A 19181-nucleotide genomic window follows, 5' to 3' on the forward strand; every position below is an offset into this window, starting at 1 on the left:
TTTCCCTCCAAAGATTAACAAAATAGTCAAAAGAAAAAAAGCACTTTTGAAAAATGCCCTTTGAACTGCAGTAAATCTTATTACCCTTAATCAGAATTTATTGCCTTAACCTTTCTAGCATACACCGTTCCTCCAAGTGCTGTGCTTGATTTCACAGCAAGTCATGAAAGAAAAAATGTTAACAGAGTTTAGCCTCAAATTAACTTCTCTTAAAAGGTGAAGTCAGGGAGTATTGACTGACTTTATAAAAGCTTTTGCTTATCATTGAGTCAAATACAGACTGTTCACATCTGACTGAAAAGGGGAGCAAGATTTCTCAGAATTCATTCGCTCAGCAAATAAAGCGGAAAATTTTTCTTTTGCTCTTTGTTTGCATGAATCTCCTTGTCATACTCCTACAAATAGGAGCACAAACATTAGATCAATAGTGAGCTGCCAGAGGATTGTATGTTAAGATCTGCATCTTCTGAAAGATGCACATTCTACAGATTTGGAAGCATTTATCTACCTGGAGGAAATTTAGAGGTTGTCCTTCTTTGCTCTTGCCCAAACACAAGACAGTTTTACAGCTTGGATTTTTTGATGTTTCAAATCAAGTAGTTACAAAGGAGCTTAAAATACAGCTGCAAATGGATGCGGGTATTTTCCAGTGCCAATGCCCTCAGACCTTACTGACATTCCTGAACTGCTGATCCAGCAAACGCTAACAACGGGAGCAAGTTACTATAGAGATGAACCACACAGGTCCAGAGAACCTTGTATGGTATTAACCGAGGTTGCCAGCAGATTCTTCTTTGCAAAGCCTAATGGGAAGGCACTAAAAACCTGGCGTATTAGCAAGTTTCTAAACAATTCTTATGCCTACATCTCTACCCAGAGAACAGTTAACATTTAATGAAGACACGCTATTTTACCGTACAACTGGCTGTGAAACAGGTTGCAAACCCAGCAGAACATTTCAAGTTCTTTTTGCCCATGCCATTTGGACAGTTTAGAATGCCTGACAACTGAAAACCCCATCAATAATGATAAATAATTTCCTGTACTCAAAAGATCTCCTGCATTATTCTCTTCCACAGCATATAAATCAACACAAACTGATGAAAACATATGGCTGTGGTGTTTCACAAGTCATTAGGGCTAGAAAAAGACATTTAGGAATGACTGTCCACCCAACAACCTCAAGTTTGTAAGTATTTTACATGCACTCGGGTATTTGTTAATGTAATTGTAAAATACAGGCTTTAAATTTGGGAAAGGGTACTGTATCACAGTAGTTTGGGAGTGATCTTTGAAATATACTTTATACGAGAAGTACTTCCTGATTAAAAATAAATATCAGAACTATAAGCCTGGTACACTACAGAACTTCGAATCTCCAAATGTTTCCATAAATATTTAAATATAAATATAAGATATAACAATAATTCACTGGACTAGAACAACTTCAAAATTAAGTTCTGTAACAATAAACTACTGGAAAAATATTGGATCTATTGCAAACTAGTGACAAGATGACAGAGAAGCCTGATTTTCTCTCATTGATTTTTGGATACATGGTGATAAGCCCAAGCATAGGAAGGTAACATTACCAAAATGACTGCCTCCTAAGCAGAACAGGAATGGTGATGACAACACCATTAAATAGGATCCCTTGAGATTTAGGGTATAATAATAGAAACATATCTGCATGCACAAGAACATTCAGACCCTTGACTAAGGGCTGACTGGTTCTGTTTCCACGATTTTAGAAAACTTAAACAACCGCAGTAAAGACATCTTTAAAATATGAATTCAAGAATTATGCATTGAAACTTGAACACAAAATAGTTTTTTCTAACAAAAAACACAAGTCATGAAGATACAATTAAACTTTTTGTTAAAAAATATCCAAAGTGTACTTCTAACTCTTTGCATTTGGCTTGAATCTAGCTTCCTATTTATGTTTAGTGATAGAGTGACTGAGCAGACTTCCTCCTCATCTATATTCCTCCTGAGTAACACTGATAGAAAAAACAAAGTGTTTTGAAAAATTCTGTGCAGAGTATTTTTGATTGATCTTTTGAACTCTTCTAATTTATTTCAAGCTGTTGTCTGAAATTAATCAGATTCCAAACAAATTTAAAGACATGCAACAGCTAACAGAAATTAGCAGAAGACTTTTCAAAATTCAAGAACAGAAGATACCTCCTTGGTCCCTAAGTGACTTGCTATTTTCAAATGCCATTTCATGTATCTGATTCCATATTCAGTAAACATTTTCTCCAGTTATTAGTTCTTCCCCATTTACCCTTTCTTCTAGCATTCACTCTAAAAAAGCAATGCAAACTGCTTAAACGATATCTAGAATGGTTTAAATGGAAGTTACTTTACCAGACTTGCTCCTGCTGTCCTTTGAGATTTATGCACTAATTACATATATATTTTTGTCAGGAGAAGTTTATTTTACCATTTCTTGTGCAACATCATCAGGAGTTTCCTTCTCCAGATCAAAAGTAAACTCAATGGCTCCATTATCTTTGGGTTTTCCTTTCAGTTTCTTAGGATCTTCTACCCAGAGTCTTAAGGCAATAGAGGATTTCCTACCATGGTCTTCTTCTGCAAGTTCCACTCTTACCCCAGTATCTTCAGCAAAAAAGGCATGGCTTAATAAATCTTTAATTTCATATCTGCAATGGATATAAAGAATATTCAGATACTTCAAGTATTAAGCAATTTCAAAGAACTTTGTGACAAGAAATTTGTATTAGAGGCAAAAACATTTACAGTCTTTTGGTGCTTATCCAAAACAACTTGTGTTACTAGCATAAAGAGGTAGTATTTCTGGTGTTACTGAGGATTGCTGAAAAAATGGCATTGCCTATTTCACAAAGCTTCAGCAATATTCACACACCATAAACATACTCAGAAATTGAGATTATAGCCTTGTTCAACTTTCCTCAAGTATCTGACCTTAGCGAGTTCTAAAATGAGGTTCTCTCTAGATAGTCACCTAAGGTTCCTAGGACCTGTATTTCTTAGAGTTAAGACATATATAGAGACCAATATAAGAAGATTAGGTTTTTAAAACCTAAGCTGGAAACAGGTCACAATTTATCTTCATATACAGATTAATCTAAAGGGATGTTGTCAATCCTCTACCACATTACAGTCAGAACCAACCTGCACCACACTTGATGCTCCAGTCAGAACCTCCTGACTGAGATCCTGTGGCTAGCTATGCCACTCATCCACAATTATGTTTTTTAACATTACTCTTTAAAAGTCAGAGAGACACAGCAATGAAGTTTATTCTATTATCCTGACAGCAAAGTAGGCAATCATTTATATTTTTATTTCCATTCTGTAATTTTCCTGCACAGAGGAGACCCAAAGGCTAGAACAGAAACCCACAGTCTCAAAATTTCTGCATACACATTATTTAATACAAAACTTGCTTATTTGAAACAAACCTTTCTTCCTTATTTTTGCAAATGCACTCCCCAATTATCTCCTTAATTTCAGGATCAGTAACTTTCTCAAAGCTTGCTGGCTTTATACCCTAAAAGGGTAGGAAAAAAACAAGTTAGTCTGAAAAAGAATGACATTTTAGCTCTTCAGTAAGGATGTTTTTATTACACTGTGCAGTCAATTCAACTCTGGAATAACTAATAAAGTTGATCGTCTAAATTTAAAACTAAATTGAAGATTTAGAGCTATCATATTTCTAAGTACTGTTGCATTTTAGGCACGTTAGTTTGTACATGAACTCAGTCATACACTATGCAAATCTCCTTTTTCTTTACTAACACTTGCAAACCTTTCTTTAGCATCCTGTGGACTCTGAAGTCCTTATTCAAGAAGCAGCCTTAACTCTCAAAACACTAAAACAAATAAAAATAATTGTGTTTCTCTCCAGATAGCCAGTTGCAGGAATGGGTCAAATATACCTTTGACTACCCACCGACTATTCCAGATTCCTGTTTCCCACAAATCTTTTGCTTTTCTATGCTCCCCAGTACTCTCAAGAGCTCCCCCTCCCCACTTGAAACCAACCCAAAACCAAGTAGGGCAGAGAAAGAATGTGCCCTGTGTTGCTCTTGCATTTCCCAAGCACATTGCTAGAATCTTATTGGGAATGAGTGAAAGGGCAGGTGTAACCTATAAACTGACATGAAGTTAACTTTTTTCCCCCTGGAAATGCTGGTCACTTCTAGATGTGGAACATCTAACCCATGAACATGGTCTTCCAAGGACAAAAGCCAACTGTTGACCACAGAATAAAACTTACAGAAACAGAATCTCGTTCCCCATGTTCTAGCTCTACACAGATGCAACAGGAACAATTTGAATTTCTTTCAGGTTAGGAAGGGTTGTTTTAAGAAGATGGAGTGGATTAGAATAAACACACACACTTCTAGGGTAGTCAAAGTTCACCTCTCCCTACTCTCTAGTATTTCAGGGTGAATATCTTAACATGATCCTCCTCTAGGTACAGAGACCCTTAATTAAACAAACACACACATACACCTTACCAACATAAAGAGAGACTGTAGAAGTAGTATGCAAGTACTCAAACTAAATAACACTTTATATCTCATATCTCTGTACATGTAATCAAAATATACTATAACAATAATTACCAGGAAGATCTGGGAAGTTAGCAGACATGTCTAGCTGCCAAGACTGACAAGTTTTCCTTTTGTGAGGTTGCAGAGAGCAAAGAAGGGAGTTTCACTCTGGATTTGGCAAAAGCAGCCATTCCCGATGAGGCCACCCCACCATGCTCCTTGTCAGCTGAGGCAGGAGGAACTAACAGACACCCACCATTGGTAATGCTGTTGACTTACTTCCACTCAGTTCAGCACAAGGTTTCCTACGAATGCTTTTCATGTACTTATTCAGCTATAGATGACAGTGTTAACACAGGAAGTTTTCCCTTTTGTGATGTTCAGCTTAATTTAGAAACAAAAAGTCATCCTTAAAAAATACATATACCTACTAAAACAAGGTGTGTATGGGCAAAAATTCAGAGACATGTATTTTTAAATAGGTTTTGCAGTTAGACTCTGTTATTTAAGGAAACTAATACTTACAATAAAATCAATAAGCAGAACAAAAAAAGGAAACGTGATTTCCTTTATCTTATAATAGTAACAAAACAACAACAACACCACCACAGAATCTGATTAAGCACATAATTGAATGGGATTTAGCCATTTAACTCTAGTCAAACCCTTTTAAAAGTTTCGTTCTGAAAGAACAGTAGTAATAATCATACAGTGGCAGATAAGGATGCCTGAGGTCCTGAAAAGTGGACTTTTGGCTCACCTAACACTATCTTTTATTAAAAAGAACTATCCCTCACTGAATTTGGTCTTGAATAAATTTCATGGATGAAATTCAATGAGGGCTGGCATCTCCCTGAGAATTTCTGAGTATTCCAAATCACATCATACTTTTACCTTTTTAACAATATTCTGTTGCCATTTAGGCCTTAGATTTGACTTTAAATTTGGATTTACTTATTTTAATTTCAAGACATGGAGTGATTGACCTAAGATTCAAAAGAGTAAAATATGTAATTCATAGGTTTTGAAAGAAAACCATGGATGAGTCACACAAACTCAGCTTCATACTTTGGCCTAGGCACAGAGCTACTGAGATCAAAAAACATTCAGAACAAAACAGAATAGTCCATATATGTGATGGGTTCACTGCAACCAGCTAAAAATAATTTGAATAAGCAAAACTAAATCTTGCTTACAAAATCAGGGTTCAATTACTGTATACTAGTAAATTGTGTCGAAACAATAGGGGAAGTCTAGTCGACCAAAGCCCAGACTTGCCTAAAATAAGCAAAAGCACACCACAGCGTACAAAAATTGTTTCATAAAAGGGCTCCTGTGACTAGAAATGAATGAAAACAAAGTACCAGAAGACATTTTAAGCACTAATCTCTAAAATTCTTTACTAAAGCCAACACAATCTTTTATTTTGAAAGCAGCACATTTCTAGCTCCCCTTATGACAATAACCTTGGGAAAAAATAAGTCAATGTAAAATGACTATGAAATCATCATCCTTGAACTGGTTTTCTTCCCTTGTATATCACAGGGTCATTACAATCTCACCTCAGAATAACAGCCTTTGAGGAAACAATGCCACGCTGACAAGGGATATGCTTTTCAGATCTGCAATGCTATCTCTCAGTGTTTCAGGTAAGATTGGTATCACAATTCTTTCTCTATAGTTTTAGAAAAAGTATATCACTGTTTCCATGCTAAGCACCAAATATTTGGGGCCCTCAGACTGAATAGGTAGATAAAGCTACAGGAGGGTGTCTTGTTCTCAGATGGGGAGGAGTTTAAAGAAATCTTTGCAAATTCACTATAAAAAACAATAGGACATATTTAAATATATTTTCAGACACTTCAGTTTGCTATAGAAAATTACGGAATTCTAAGAAAACCTTAGAACATAACCCTTGAGGCAGATTCCACCCCACTACCTGAGGAGCTTTCACCTTCCTAGAGGAACATACTGCTCCCATATCTGTGTGCTCACAAACTTGCCAATTACTTCTTATAATTGCAGAGTGCCTCACAAGTATTTTGACATAAACCAAGCACATGAAGCAGAAACAGCTTAAGGTATATCACTATACCTCTTGATTTAATTTTCTTCTCAGAATTCATAAACATCCTTCGTTTAAGTGGTCTGATGAACTCTGACATGGCTGGGATGGAGCAGGGCAGGACATGTTGGGCACCAAGGAATCAGGTTTGCCTCAAAATGTTTCTTTTGACAGATCCCCAATGACTGACCCTGATTTTTGACAGTGCAAATCCCTTTCATAAAAATAGCATCTCCTACAAACACCATTTTACTTTCCACATCTGAACATCTATTATATTAATCTACTAAACACCTAGGCTATGAATAGATCACCAAAACAAACAAGGATAGCATATATCCTTGTGAAGTACCAAACGGAACTGCTTTCCCAAACTGTTTTCTCAATGCCCAGATGCCACAGAATGCTTTAGCTTCTTACTCTTCATTAAAATCTCCAAGGCCACCACATTGTAATGCTGCAAATCCTCCCTACAGCACTGTGCCCTGATGCTTACAAGCCTCCTGACAATGGAGGGGGTTTATGTGAAACACAGGTTTCTATTTGGAATCAAAGGATCCATCTCATTCATTTATTCAAAAGCCATCTGTCTTTCCTGAGCATTCCCAAGGAAACATGGCAACAAAAGTAAAGTATATTGGCTAAGGAATCATCCACGGCAGTATGAAAACTGTACAGCTCTCTCAAAGAGAAGTAAATTTAACACCACTACATCCAAAATGGAGGGTTAATTAGTCGACAGGAGATGTACAGGGATAACTTCATACAAATTCTTTATGAAAAATATCAAACACTACCAATAACAAAAACCACATCAAACCCTGTATTAAATAAAAAAAGAACACCTCAGTCCAAGAACAAATCCCCACCACTCCTTCAAGAATCTCCTCACCTTCTTTCTAAAAAGGATTAGATTTGAAAGGCAATACACTACACTCTGGTCTAAGATAGTTGAGTCTGCAGACAGGTACATGTAAGACGTTAAAGTTTTAATCTCTGCGTTATGGGGAAAAAACATGAAACTCATTTTTCGGAGTTCTGAGAATAGCTGCTTGTCACTTTTCCATCAGCAGAGCGCACTTTTGAAACAATAAGTCATGATGTTTTATGAAACGCACAACTTATGCCAGATGAGTCAATGGTAAGTCTGACCCACATCAGGCAGTAACTTTTCTAAGGGCTTTCCTTGCACCCAGAAGGTGTCCTCCTAGACTAGATACATTCTTCTTTGAACTCCGGATCCACCTTCTGCTTGAGCACACAGTACATTGTACTACCTAGAATCACGTAGTTCCTGGAAGGCAAAAAAACGTTTCCTCCGAAAAGGCTGAAACCACCTTTTCAACTGAAATTCCACTCTACCACACTCCTCCGAAGTCAGTAAGGTGAAAACAAAGTTCTCAGTTCTGTCAGGATTTTGTTCCAGGACATTCACCAGCAAGATCACCATTTGCAATTATAAACTCATCTCTACTTCACTCCAAAACGTTACTCAATCCTAATGCTAATCTAAGAAGATTATCTGCAGATCTAAGAAGATATCTGAAATACACCAGTCAATGCAATGACATTGATAACACTTTGTCTGCTGTGGCTGTGCTACAGCCACACAATTTATCCTATCTATACAAACAATATATAACCTGCAAATGCAGTTATATGAAAATTTATATGAAAAATTTAACATGATAAACAACATGAAAATTTAACATGCTAAGCAGAACTCTATAGACACATGGGTTGTTTTAAAGCATGAGTTTGTGCAGCTAAAGTCAACAAGGTAGCCATGAACCCCCTGTGGGCACAGTTGGTCTGCAGTGAACTCTGCAGTGCATTGTTAAGAAAACATTGGTCTGGAGCTGCATGGGAAGGCCACAGACTGTGATGGTTCATCACTAAATATGCCTATTGTTTACATTAAAATCTCTTGGCAGAATGATTAAACACAAAGAAAAACTGAGTAAGAAAAAACATCAAGTTATGCATGAAAAATGAGATTATGGCATCAGAATGAAGATGACTGCAAATATGCTGACAAGGAAATCACTCCAAAGTTAACTGCAGTAAATGTGGCTTTGACCTGTTGCCTGAAAAAACAGGTTACTTATGTTCTCTTATATTATCACATATGCTTAAAATCAGCCAAAAAAAGTTTTGTATTTTATCTTTTCCCCCTCATGTACATTGTTGGGCACACTGTTGCAGTAGGCCCTAATGAGGAGTCCATGATCTTCCACAGCAATTCCAGTTTCTCTTTGCAGACTCAGTCAGAAACATTCTTCATCTCCTTTAGTTGTTCTTTACCGTGTGACAAAAAGCATAAGAAATCATTAGAAGAGGACCAGAAGAAAGGGGTGAAGAAAAATGTGTTGATTTACACTCCAGAGTTCTGGATGACAGGGCAGAGAGAAACCTCCTACCAGCGATATCTAACCTGGCAAAGCAACGAGCCTCTCTGTGCATTTGGGAAACACTTTGGGAAACGATTGCTACAGTACCCTGTAGATACATAATAGTCCTCAACTAAACCTAGGAATAAAACAGTGCAATTCAACCTCTCAGTTTTCATCTGCAGTCTACTTCTATGCCACATTCAGCCTAGTAAAAACCAATGCCAGTAACAGCTGCTATATGACGACTGCAACCCTGACTCTTCATGAAGAGCCATTTTAAGTCTCTTCCTCTGGGAGTGGTCCCCAGCCCACCTAGGTGGTCAGAGTCAACCCTCCTTGATGGCACACGGCATGGGGAAGGCGTAGTGTCCCCAGGCCCTGCGTTCCAACACCCGACCCATAGCCCCAGCCCCCCTCAGCCCCAGCAGCGCCTTGACGGGGTGACTCACGTGGATCCATGCGGGGTCCTCTGCAGCTGCCAGCTCTTCTGTGGACACAGCTTCTCTACAGAAGCTGCTGAGCCCCCGAGAGTCGTTCCCTCTGTGAACAAGGATCTTCTCCAGGGCTCCTGCTGCTCTACTCGCACACTTGCCCTGGAGGTCCTCCCCCTGCTCCTCCTCCATGTCTGACAGTTCATGCAGCTCATGGCATGCGACAGGGCATTTTTCCTCTCCACAGAGGCCTGGTTAACCCCATCCTCGTGAGGACAGTAATGCCAGTTTTTCCATCAAACGAATCCTGGTGCCTTTGCCCCGGCTGCTATTGCCTTGAGATCAGCAGAAAAAAAGCAGTACCTTTGTGTCTGTACCTGATGCGTCCTGCTTCAGCTTCCCCTACCAGACAGGTCCGTATCAAAAATACCTCTTACAAGTAATAAATTGACCTTCTAACAGCTTCCTCATTGTTACTTGTTCTTCACAATAATCTTTATTTTCCACCTCTCTGGAGTTGCAAGTATAAGACCACTCTTACGAAGTTATAATAATTTACCATATAACCCTGAGCTGCGTAAAGGTTATTGCCACAAAACGTAGTTGGCTCAGACTTTCAACAGTGTTTAAAAAATGACTACTTACGTCTGCAAATTGAAATATAGCACCTAATTAGGAACCCTCTGATTAATCTTTATTCTTTGCCGTCTTGGATATTGCTTTGATAAATGAGGCTATTGAGTCTTATGAAGTCTTAATCACCAATATTCCAGATGGGAAAGAGCTGTACACAAAGTTTTTCTAAGAACGTGGAGCAACAGAAGAAATCTATATTATTTGTGGCTCTGAATCCATACACACACGTACTATAGGTCAGCTTAGCATTAGCTAAACACGACGGCAGCTCCACAAAGAAATTCAGCATATTGCTCACACAAACTTTTGCCCAGTGCAGGAGACAACACAACAAACACCCCTCAAAGCCATTACTAAATGCCTAGGATAACCAGACCAAAAGGGGACCCAGTATCACATTGAGGAGATGAGACCTCATAGCCTAACATCAGAGTAGTCTTCTACTGTCACCACGTGAAGTGTTAGAGCATAAGGAGATCTTTCTTAAGATACACACAAAGATGGCATTTAGAGCAGATCCTAAGGACTACATACCTAAACGAGGCCAACAAGCCATTGTGCCAAACAAAATAAACTTTTCCTTGTAGGGGAAGAGTGAGCAGAATAGCAATGTGAACCAAGCAGCTATCCTCATAAGGATTCAGGCAAGCGACTTCACCGAGCCATCAACTGTATTTCACTTCTTTGAAAAGATGCAGTGTGCATTTGCAGCCAGCCCATGCTGCACACCAGAATAGCTTGTAGTCAGCAAACTAGACGTCCCATCTCTGCACTCACTTCACACTACAACACCCTACAGAGCAGACCCAGCCATTAGTGCATCAGCTAGCAACAAAGCTAACTGCACTGCAGAGCAGCTTCTGATGCCTCCCCCCCGCCCCCGAGTAGCAATCGGTTGAAGGCAGCACTCTGAGTTAAACTACCCAAACTCAGGGCTGCAGTCCGTCAGGAAAGATTCATTTTTGCCAAGCTACAAATGTCAGCTTGCAACCATTTACACAGAAATGAGATAAAGCTGTTTCCCTCTTCAGATGCAACCTCCTGCTTTCAGCAAGTCATGACATCTCTCTCATTTCCAGCAGGGACACCCTCCTGTTTCTTGTGATACTGACTTCAACTTTTAAACAGACTCCTGAATCATTGTATCCTCCCTCTCCTGTCAGGTTAGCATCGTCGCAGCTGGCTAGCACAGCAATCTACAAGAGCACTAACCTCCTTGCAGCCTGGTCTTCAGTTATGAGGAAAGACAGATATTAGACAACACAAAATATACTTATGAAGAATGAAGTGCACATCAAATTGCACATGCAAGTGTGTGGGTATCTGACTAAAGCATCTCTATTACCCTGCATGAGAGACTACTATTCACCAAGTCAGAAAATGCAATTTTGAGCAGCGTTAGCTTACTGCAGTACTTTACAGGACCATATTTGTACTAGTGTGATTCACAAAACCTCTTGGAGAAGAGTGATCTCAAGTACATTTCAAAATTGGGAAGTTATTACTAAATATCATTTGTGAAAATTTTTATTCATCACAAGCAGTGGGACAAGAGGAATACTAACTAATTTTGGGACCACGCTTTTGAAAGCTGAGATGTTTTTTCTCAATACATCTATAATGTAAGCCTAACGACTCTTTTTACCTTATAGGTAAAAATAAAATAAAAGCAACCTTATCTGTAGCTATTTTAGTGCAGGCTACTTCAGAGGACTACTCTTGTCACATCCTGAGTGTGCAGACTGCATCTTTTGGTGTTGGGGATATACAAGGGTCAACCCGTACAGCTCAGTAGCTCCTTTTGCAGCAACCAGATGGAAAGAAGTAGCTGGGAAAATCTTTGACAAGCTATTCTCTTTAGCATTATCTATCCTGAAAAAAAATACAAATCCTATACTCTTGGTTTTATTTATCCAAGCAGAGCAGAATATAACCACCTCTGCCAAAGCATTTGACACGTCCCATTTCTCTGCAGTCAGTGATTCTTTCACCAATTTGCAATCTTACAAACTCATAAGTTCTTTCAGGCATTCGCAGTGCAGCTCACATAGACAAATATATTTATCATCTGGGAGTGAGGGTGTTGGGAAGGATAATTTTTTTTAGTATAGAAACAATTTTAGATTGGCTTCTCCTCCAGCCTAACTTAACCCGAAAATGCAGCAACCCATCTCCATGGTTCCAGTCTGGCAATTAACAAACCGTACAGAGTTCCTAAATGCAGATGTAAAACTCCTCAGGCTCACTCCAAAACTAGACATGGTTATGCTTTCCCTTTTATACCTTCATACAATTTGTTACACACACAAGCTGAAGGAACCCATGCTAGAAATCTGAATCAAACATCATGCGCCACATAAATATTTAGGCTGCAAACTAAAAGTTAGTCTTTTTGGCTTTGTGGGAAACTTGACCAGCTCTGAATAGTCCCTCTTTCGGAGGTAAGACTACAGCAGAGATTTTTCCCTGCTCATTATTCCCAAGTTTCATGCACCTTTAGCTGATGGAGATAAAACAGCAACAAAAATTACAGAAAATATTATCTGTAGCTGCAGTGTACGCAAACCCAATCCAACCGTAGAACTGGAAGCGTTCCAGAGACCTGCAGCAGTTCTCTGCAACCCAGAGCTAAGATACGTCAGTTCCTACAACAAACCACACACACACACACAAGACAGTACTGACATCTCACTGAACTATGTTTTTAAACCTTCAGATTACAAAATACCAAGGTACAGATGTAACTAAAATTAAGGAAGTTTACTCACACAGGTTACTTTCCGGTAAATTTGAGCAGCATTCTGGCATTCTGAGTAAGGGTATTCTGAGGTAGCCATTTCCAACATGCACATTCCGAAAGCATAGACATCAACCGATTCATCGTAGTGTTCCTCATACATTTCTGGGGCCATAAATTCTGGTGTACCTACACATAGACGAAAAGATTGTAAGTTATTCATAAAGTCTGAATGGCTTTAATCACAATCTTTTTGCTGTGCAATCACAGCTGTGCAAGGGTGCATGCAAGATTATTTCAAAACAGGGAAGCAACTAGAAGCTCAAACATCCTCCAGGGAAGAAACCCAAAGTCAATACACCCACAGCTTGCTGGTAATATACAAGGGGAGGGGATACATATCAAAACTTCAAAAGAGAGTACTGAAATGAGAACAATGCCTGAATACACTGGAAGTTACAAAATGGTTTCCTTCTCTGGATGAAGGGAGGGACGTGGTTTGTAGTGGCGAAAAGGACAAGAAATGAGAAGCTTTGGTCTTGCTTTTGACAAGGCAAGTTTGCATTTTTTCCTCCAGGGAGATACACAGCAACTACCCAGCAGACAGACAGCACTTTGAAAGCAAGTGGTATCACAAACTCATCTACAAAGTCGTGCACAAAACATTAAACATGGTTCTGTCACTGGTTCAGTGGTACAAATCAATGAGACTTCTTGCAGAATAAGGTCCTACTCCACGGGGACTAGGGTGTCAAAAATCGGATACAACTGAATAAATATTAAGGGAAACATTGTACTTACTGCTTCATAATGGGAAGGTGCAGCTTTGTGACAAGCGGCTAATTACAATGCCTGCAAAAGTTATCTTTTATACAGAAAAGCAAAAACGAACACACAATATGTCATCAACAACTGCAGAGTAACTCCTACACTTCACACAGACTGCCAAGTTCAGTTACAAGAGTTGCTCGGCCTTTGTCAAAGAACCTCTGCACAGCAAAGTACTCGGGAAGGTGTGGTCCTACCATAAAATCACAGAATCCTTAAGGTTGGAAAAGACCTCTGAGATCATCTGGTCCAACCATCCCCCTACCACCACTATCACCCACTAAACCACATCCCTAAGTACTTATAGAGCAAAACAGAAAATTAACATTTAGGTAGTTTATCTCAAGAACTGTATCTCCTAAAATATTGTACACTTGGGAGTCAAGACTGACCTTTCTTTTTACATATAGAAAAGATGAAGGAAGAGAGATTAACAGTCATCTGCTGTGGGAGAGGACAACTGTCCACCAGTGAGCAACGGGTTAACAACAGGAACGTGAGGAATCCTGGACCACATAACCTCGCCTTCAGTGCAGTAAAATCCATCCCAGCACCCACATCCCCCTCCCCAGAGCCCGCTGTTGATACGGGAGGTTGCTAGCAGCATCTGATTTTCGGCTATGACATCTTTCCCATCAGCACAACTGAAAGACTCTGAAAGAGTCTTTTTCAGAGCTGCTACATCACTTGAGAATGAACAAGACTCAGACACAGAAGTGAACCTCATGAATTATGGAGCATTTCAAGTAAGTTTCTTGCAAATCTGAAAAAAAAGTGATAGCAATAGGCTAAGTAGCAAATGATATTCTTGACACCATTCCAAAACACTATGAAAATGACATTTTCCACCCATCCCTTGGTGGTGGGAAGGAATACATACAAGTATTGCTAACGAAACAGACCACCTAAAACGCAAAGCTGCTCAGCAGCTGTTCCGCTCCTCTCTGCGGCACGAGTTGTGCCCTGGCTGGGCTCCCTGAAGAGACACACCGCAAGGTCAGGCGAGCATCAGTGGAGGCACAAACACAGCGAGGGAGAAATTGGACCTCAGCCATGCTGACTTCGCTGTTAAAAATGATGTGGAATTGCAGCTACTAATATTCATTTAAAGCTACTACAGCTAGGGAGAGGGCTTGCCGTAGGCAAAGATAAGGTGAGCGGTGAGGACAGCAGGGTGCACACAGCCCTGGAAAGCCAGGCTGGGACATGCAGCAGGAGGGAGAAGGCAGAGCCTAGGGCTGGTGCCCATGGGACACCCTTCCCACCCTGCCCCTGCAGAAAGCCCACCTTCACCTTTTCAGTCCTCCCACCTCCCTGCCTACACTTTCAAGCCTTAGCTTCCCACTTGGGGGGAAAAATGCATTTTTCTACCCTGCTGTGAAGGTGGGAGCGGGCCCAGCATCAGGAGCAGAACCAGTCATACGACCAGGGCTTCCAAGTCCCCCTAATTTTGTCCTCGGAGCAGCACTACTCATGAAAAAGATGGGTTCAGTTATACTGCCAAAATGAATATAGACAGCTTGCCAGCAACCTGCAGCCCTTTTCATTATCCAATTTCTGTTAGACACAGCCGTGGCTTGACAGCATTGTTGTAAAAACTCATTTTGCAAAAATCTACATTGGTATTTCTGATATTATTCCTAGTCCATGGGTAACCGCTATACTGCAAAAAAGGAGAAAATTAGGGGAAGAAATGCTGACCCCGCCCCTCCCCCCCAAAAAAAGCCATTAGAAGGTAAGAACTAGAGAAACTTAACAGATGTAAACCAACATGATTTCACTGAAGTCAACAAGGTTAAGCAGAACCACAGTAGCCAAGCATACACCCAACATTTCAATCCCAAGTTCACTTCAACAGTACTGGGCTCCCCATGTAAAAAGGGTGAAACTTTTGTATAAATAGTTATAAAATATAATTGAAGAAAACTTGAGATGCTATAACAGTTATTTTAGAAACTACTGTTTTAAAGATAGCATGCTATTTTCTTTATAGTTATGGAATAGTGGCTGTCACTGGCAGTTTGCTAATTCTAATCATCTCAAACCTAATTTCCATTTATATAGCGAGCTGAAATACAAATATATGCGTAACTTCCCTCACTTTCAGCATCCTTTCTCAGGAATTTACATATTCCAAGAACCATCGCATACATATCTGAACAAGGAAGATTTGCTAAGAAAGCTTAGTGTAAAAAATAAAAAATGTTTGAGAATTCAGGAGAAGGATATCCCAGACATATTTCTCACACAGAAGGCATTTAATTTAACTTTTGCAAGGGAACGACATCCTTCAACAATCATTCAGAAAACGTCCTCCCAGTTCAAGCAAAACCAAGTTATAATGCTCTTTGCATGCGTACCATTTAAGAACATCAGCTATTGTATATCCTAGTGGAAATTTCTTTTAATTTTGTAGCTACTGATTTTTAATAAATTGCAGATGTTTTTTAAGTTGGACTCTGCCAGGACTACACCAAGGCACAGACAAGCTCTGAAGTTGCCTGCAGAAGCAACTTATTTTGCTGATGCCCCAGTAAATGGGGATAAGCTGTTCCAGTCGGACCAGCTCTCCTGTGACCTCCCCGCAGAGGAGAGAAGCCTGGCTCTGCAGGGCACTACCCACAGACCAGGCTGCCTCTCCCTTCAGCAAAAGTAACTGTTATCCCAGCGCTGCTGGCAGCAGAAGTCTTCCCAAGGGCTTCCCAGAGCCTTTCACAGTGCCACCTGGTTTGTGAAGAGCAGGCCATCATGTGTCTTTCCTCCTCCACCTCTTTTCTCCTCTCTCCCCAACAGGCACTGAGCCTGTTCTCAGGGGGATTGTACACACAACCTGTTGGGAACTGTCGCTGCTTCTTTTGGAGGAGAGAGGAGAAGGATTTGTGGATGGAAAGTAATATTTCGATTAAGAAGTTAACATTGTGATACAGAAGGAAGAAAAGATCAGGGTACCGTTTCCTAGATAGGCCCTACAGATTGAGATTTTTATGATGGTATAAAGGGAACAGCCACTAAAACCACTGAAGTCTCTGCTACCAGCCTACAAGTGAAAAAAACACTAACATGAAGTGTCAAAGACAGACAACTTAAAAAGACAATCACTATACCAATAGAAGGAAGCCAAAGAGAACAGAATGATTACCTATTACACTTTTGGCAAATGAAGCTCTCTTGAGGGTTGCCAGTCCTAAGTCTCCTATTTTCACAGATCCAGTTGGTCCAGTAATAAAAATATTGTCACATTTCAAGTCTCTGTGAATTATTGGTGGAGTTCTTGTGTGCAAGAAAAGAAGACCCTTCAGGATTTGCCGGCACCAACTACGCAGAACTTTTGGTTTCATCACTTTAAATCTCTTCAGATACCTGCAGTACAAACACACAGAAGTGGTTATAAAGAAAATGAAGTGTTATTATAGATTCTAGGGGCTTTAACAGCTGAAATTCATTTTGGATAAAAGTCTCTTATTAGATGCCATAATAGCAACTCAGAAGTATCTCCAAATTGAAAGAAAGATCTTTTTAGAAAATGAATTTAGAACATTAATTTTTAGGAAAGAAGATAATAAGCATTTTTGGTGCAAATACAATCAAATATTTGCAAGACTAATAGTAAAGCAATTCACTTCATGCAGAGAACAGTTTTAGAAAACATGTTTCACATATTCAGAACAGAATAATACTGAAGTTTAATTTTAACCACAAGACTTTGACCTCTGTATCACGGACCTGCATTTTTTCTATTCACCTAAAACACTGATGGGAAGGGTACATTTTGGAAAAACATCCAATCGGCTAATGCACCAGCAGAGTAGCACACTGGATATATGCAGTGATGAGCATTGCTCCCATTGGGGCTGAAAATCTGTTCCCGAATTCATGCCAAGTGCTTTGTAGCAACCTTAACCAGATTGTCAGTATCAAAAGCTATTAAATAATATCGTTTAGTAGATAACCCAGAGCACCTCCTGCTTCAAAAAGAGATTCTACCATTCAAGTGCTATTCTATCTGAATTTTATAACAAAACATGCAAATACAAGCACAAAAGCGATCACAAAATCACACCCTGACAAATTGAAACTTCACATGCAGATGGAACAAACCAGAGAACTGCTTCCAGTTATATAACTTAAACAGAAGAACGGGGAAAGGCAGATGGAGGCCGAAATTCTTCCTGTCAAGTCAATGCAGTTCAAACATAGGGACACGCGACAGACACCAGAGAACAGCTCCATTTTTTCCTTTTATCTTGAGATGCTTTTTTTCAGAATGTGAAAGTAGGATTTTTCTAAAAATTTCCATAGCTATTCTTAGACTGCTCACCAGGAGCACAGTACTTACGTCTTTAGTGTTCCAGAGGTCATCAGTTCAGTAACCAGTACGATGCATCTTTTTCCTTTTACACAGGATTCCCAGAAGTCATAAAATCTTACAATGTTTGGGTGCTGTAGACCTTTCAACATTTCTGCTTCCTCTTTAAATCTCTGTCTCTCTACTTTTGTTAATTTTCTGTCCTATAACCCAAAAGAAGACGTTATTAGTATTAAATGGACAAAAAATAAAGCCACTGTGCTGATACAATATTCAGAATTCTAGATTTGTTTTATGCCTGTATCAAGAACACTTATAAAATCTTTTACGTAACAGATGAGCCATGTGTATGAACTAGGGCACTCGCCTTAAATCCAGTGTCAAGAAGACAAAGACTTGCCTCGGAACAAAGAGATGTCTGTGCTATGCCACATGACAGCATTAATATTTCAGGCAACACAAACATACCAGCATCTTGATGTATCAACATATGACTATTTACTTCTTGCTTTTGTAAGGATCATTATCTGTCAGATTAATAAAAACATTTTCATTTCCAGGTGTGCAACACAGCCATAGCAAAGCCTCTGCTTCCTTTTACAGCTGTGAATACTCGGCACAGTAAATGACTGCACCTGGGAATTTATGGCAGGGACTAGCAGGTGAGGTCCCCTGAGTAACCACGCTGGGCAGTACAGATCTTTCCACTTCTCTAGGGACAAATTAAGACAATACCACCTCAAGAACAAACACATTTCTCTATTCACTTGCAGTTGTGCTTAGTTTTACAGACTTTTCTTGAAAATTGGCAAAAATTAATTCAAAACTGTTCTTCAGCTCTTTCTTTAGGCTACAGGGCAATATTTATTATTTTAGATCAGAAATGTGAGTAATGTTACATTCTACTACTGCAGTATTCCTAAAGAAATTTGGGAGCATTTAGTCCAGGCTGTACAGTAAGAGTTTAAAATGTATGTAAAGCCCGAGAAAGGCTTTTTTTTTTCCTCCCCAAGAGCTCCTACTGCCAGAAATGAACATATGCAATTCAGAGCCATAAATTAACCAAGTCCTCCCAAATGGCTTTTTTGTGCTTCCACATCAGCTGCCACCTCCTGCAGGCTCACAGACAGGTGGGCTCCAGCCAGGAGCCCCCCATCCCACGAGGCAGAGCCCACATCCTGGCTGCAGGGGGGTGCACATGGGGTCTAACTAACAGCATCTAAACCTTACAGCAG

At 39.7% G+C, this 19181-nt stretch overlaps 1 protein-coding gene across 12 annotated transcripts in view; it reads right to left on the reverse strand.

The window, feature by feature from the left end:
* Nucleotides 1–19181, reverse strand: part of WNK2 (WNK lysine deficient protein kinase 2) — a 120053-nt gene that overhangs the window by 60885 nt on the left and 39987 nt on the right. For all 12 annotated transcript variants that reach the window (XM_050712747.1, XM_035558207.2, XM_035558205.2 and 9 more), the window contains exons 3-7: nt 17977–18149; nt 16780–17000; nt 12844–13001; nt 3453–3541; nt 2450–2669 (exon numbers count right to left, since the gene is read on the reverse strand). In XM_050712747.1, coding sequence (XP_050568704.1) covers nt 2450–2669; nt 3453–3541; nt 12844–13001; nt 16780–17000; nt 17977–18149 — 861 coding nt within the window. The remainder of the gene's footprint in view (nt 1–2449; nt 2670–3452; nt 3542–12843; nt 13002–16779; nt 17001–17976; nt 18150–19181) is intronic.

This window comes from Cygnus atratus, chromosome 10 (assembly GCF_013377495.2).
Source record: "Cygnus atratus isolate AKBS03 ecotype Queensland, Australia chromosome 10, CAtr_DNAZoo_HiC_assembly, whole genome shotgun sequence".
Taxonomy (NCBI): domain Eukaryota; kingdom Metazoa; phylum Chordata; class Aves; order Anseriformes; family Anatidae; genus Cygnus; species Cygnus atratus.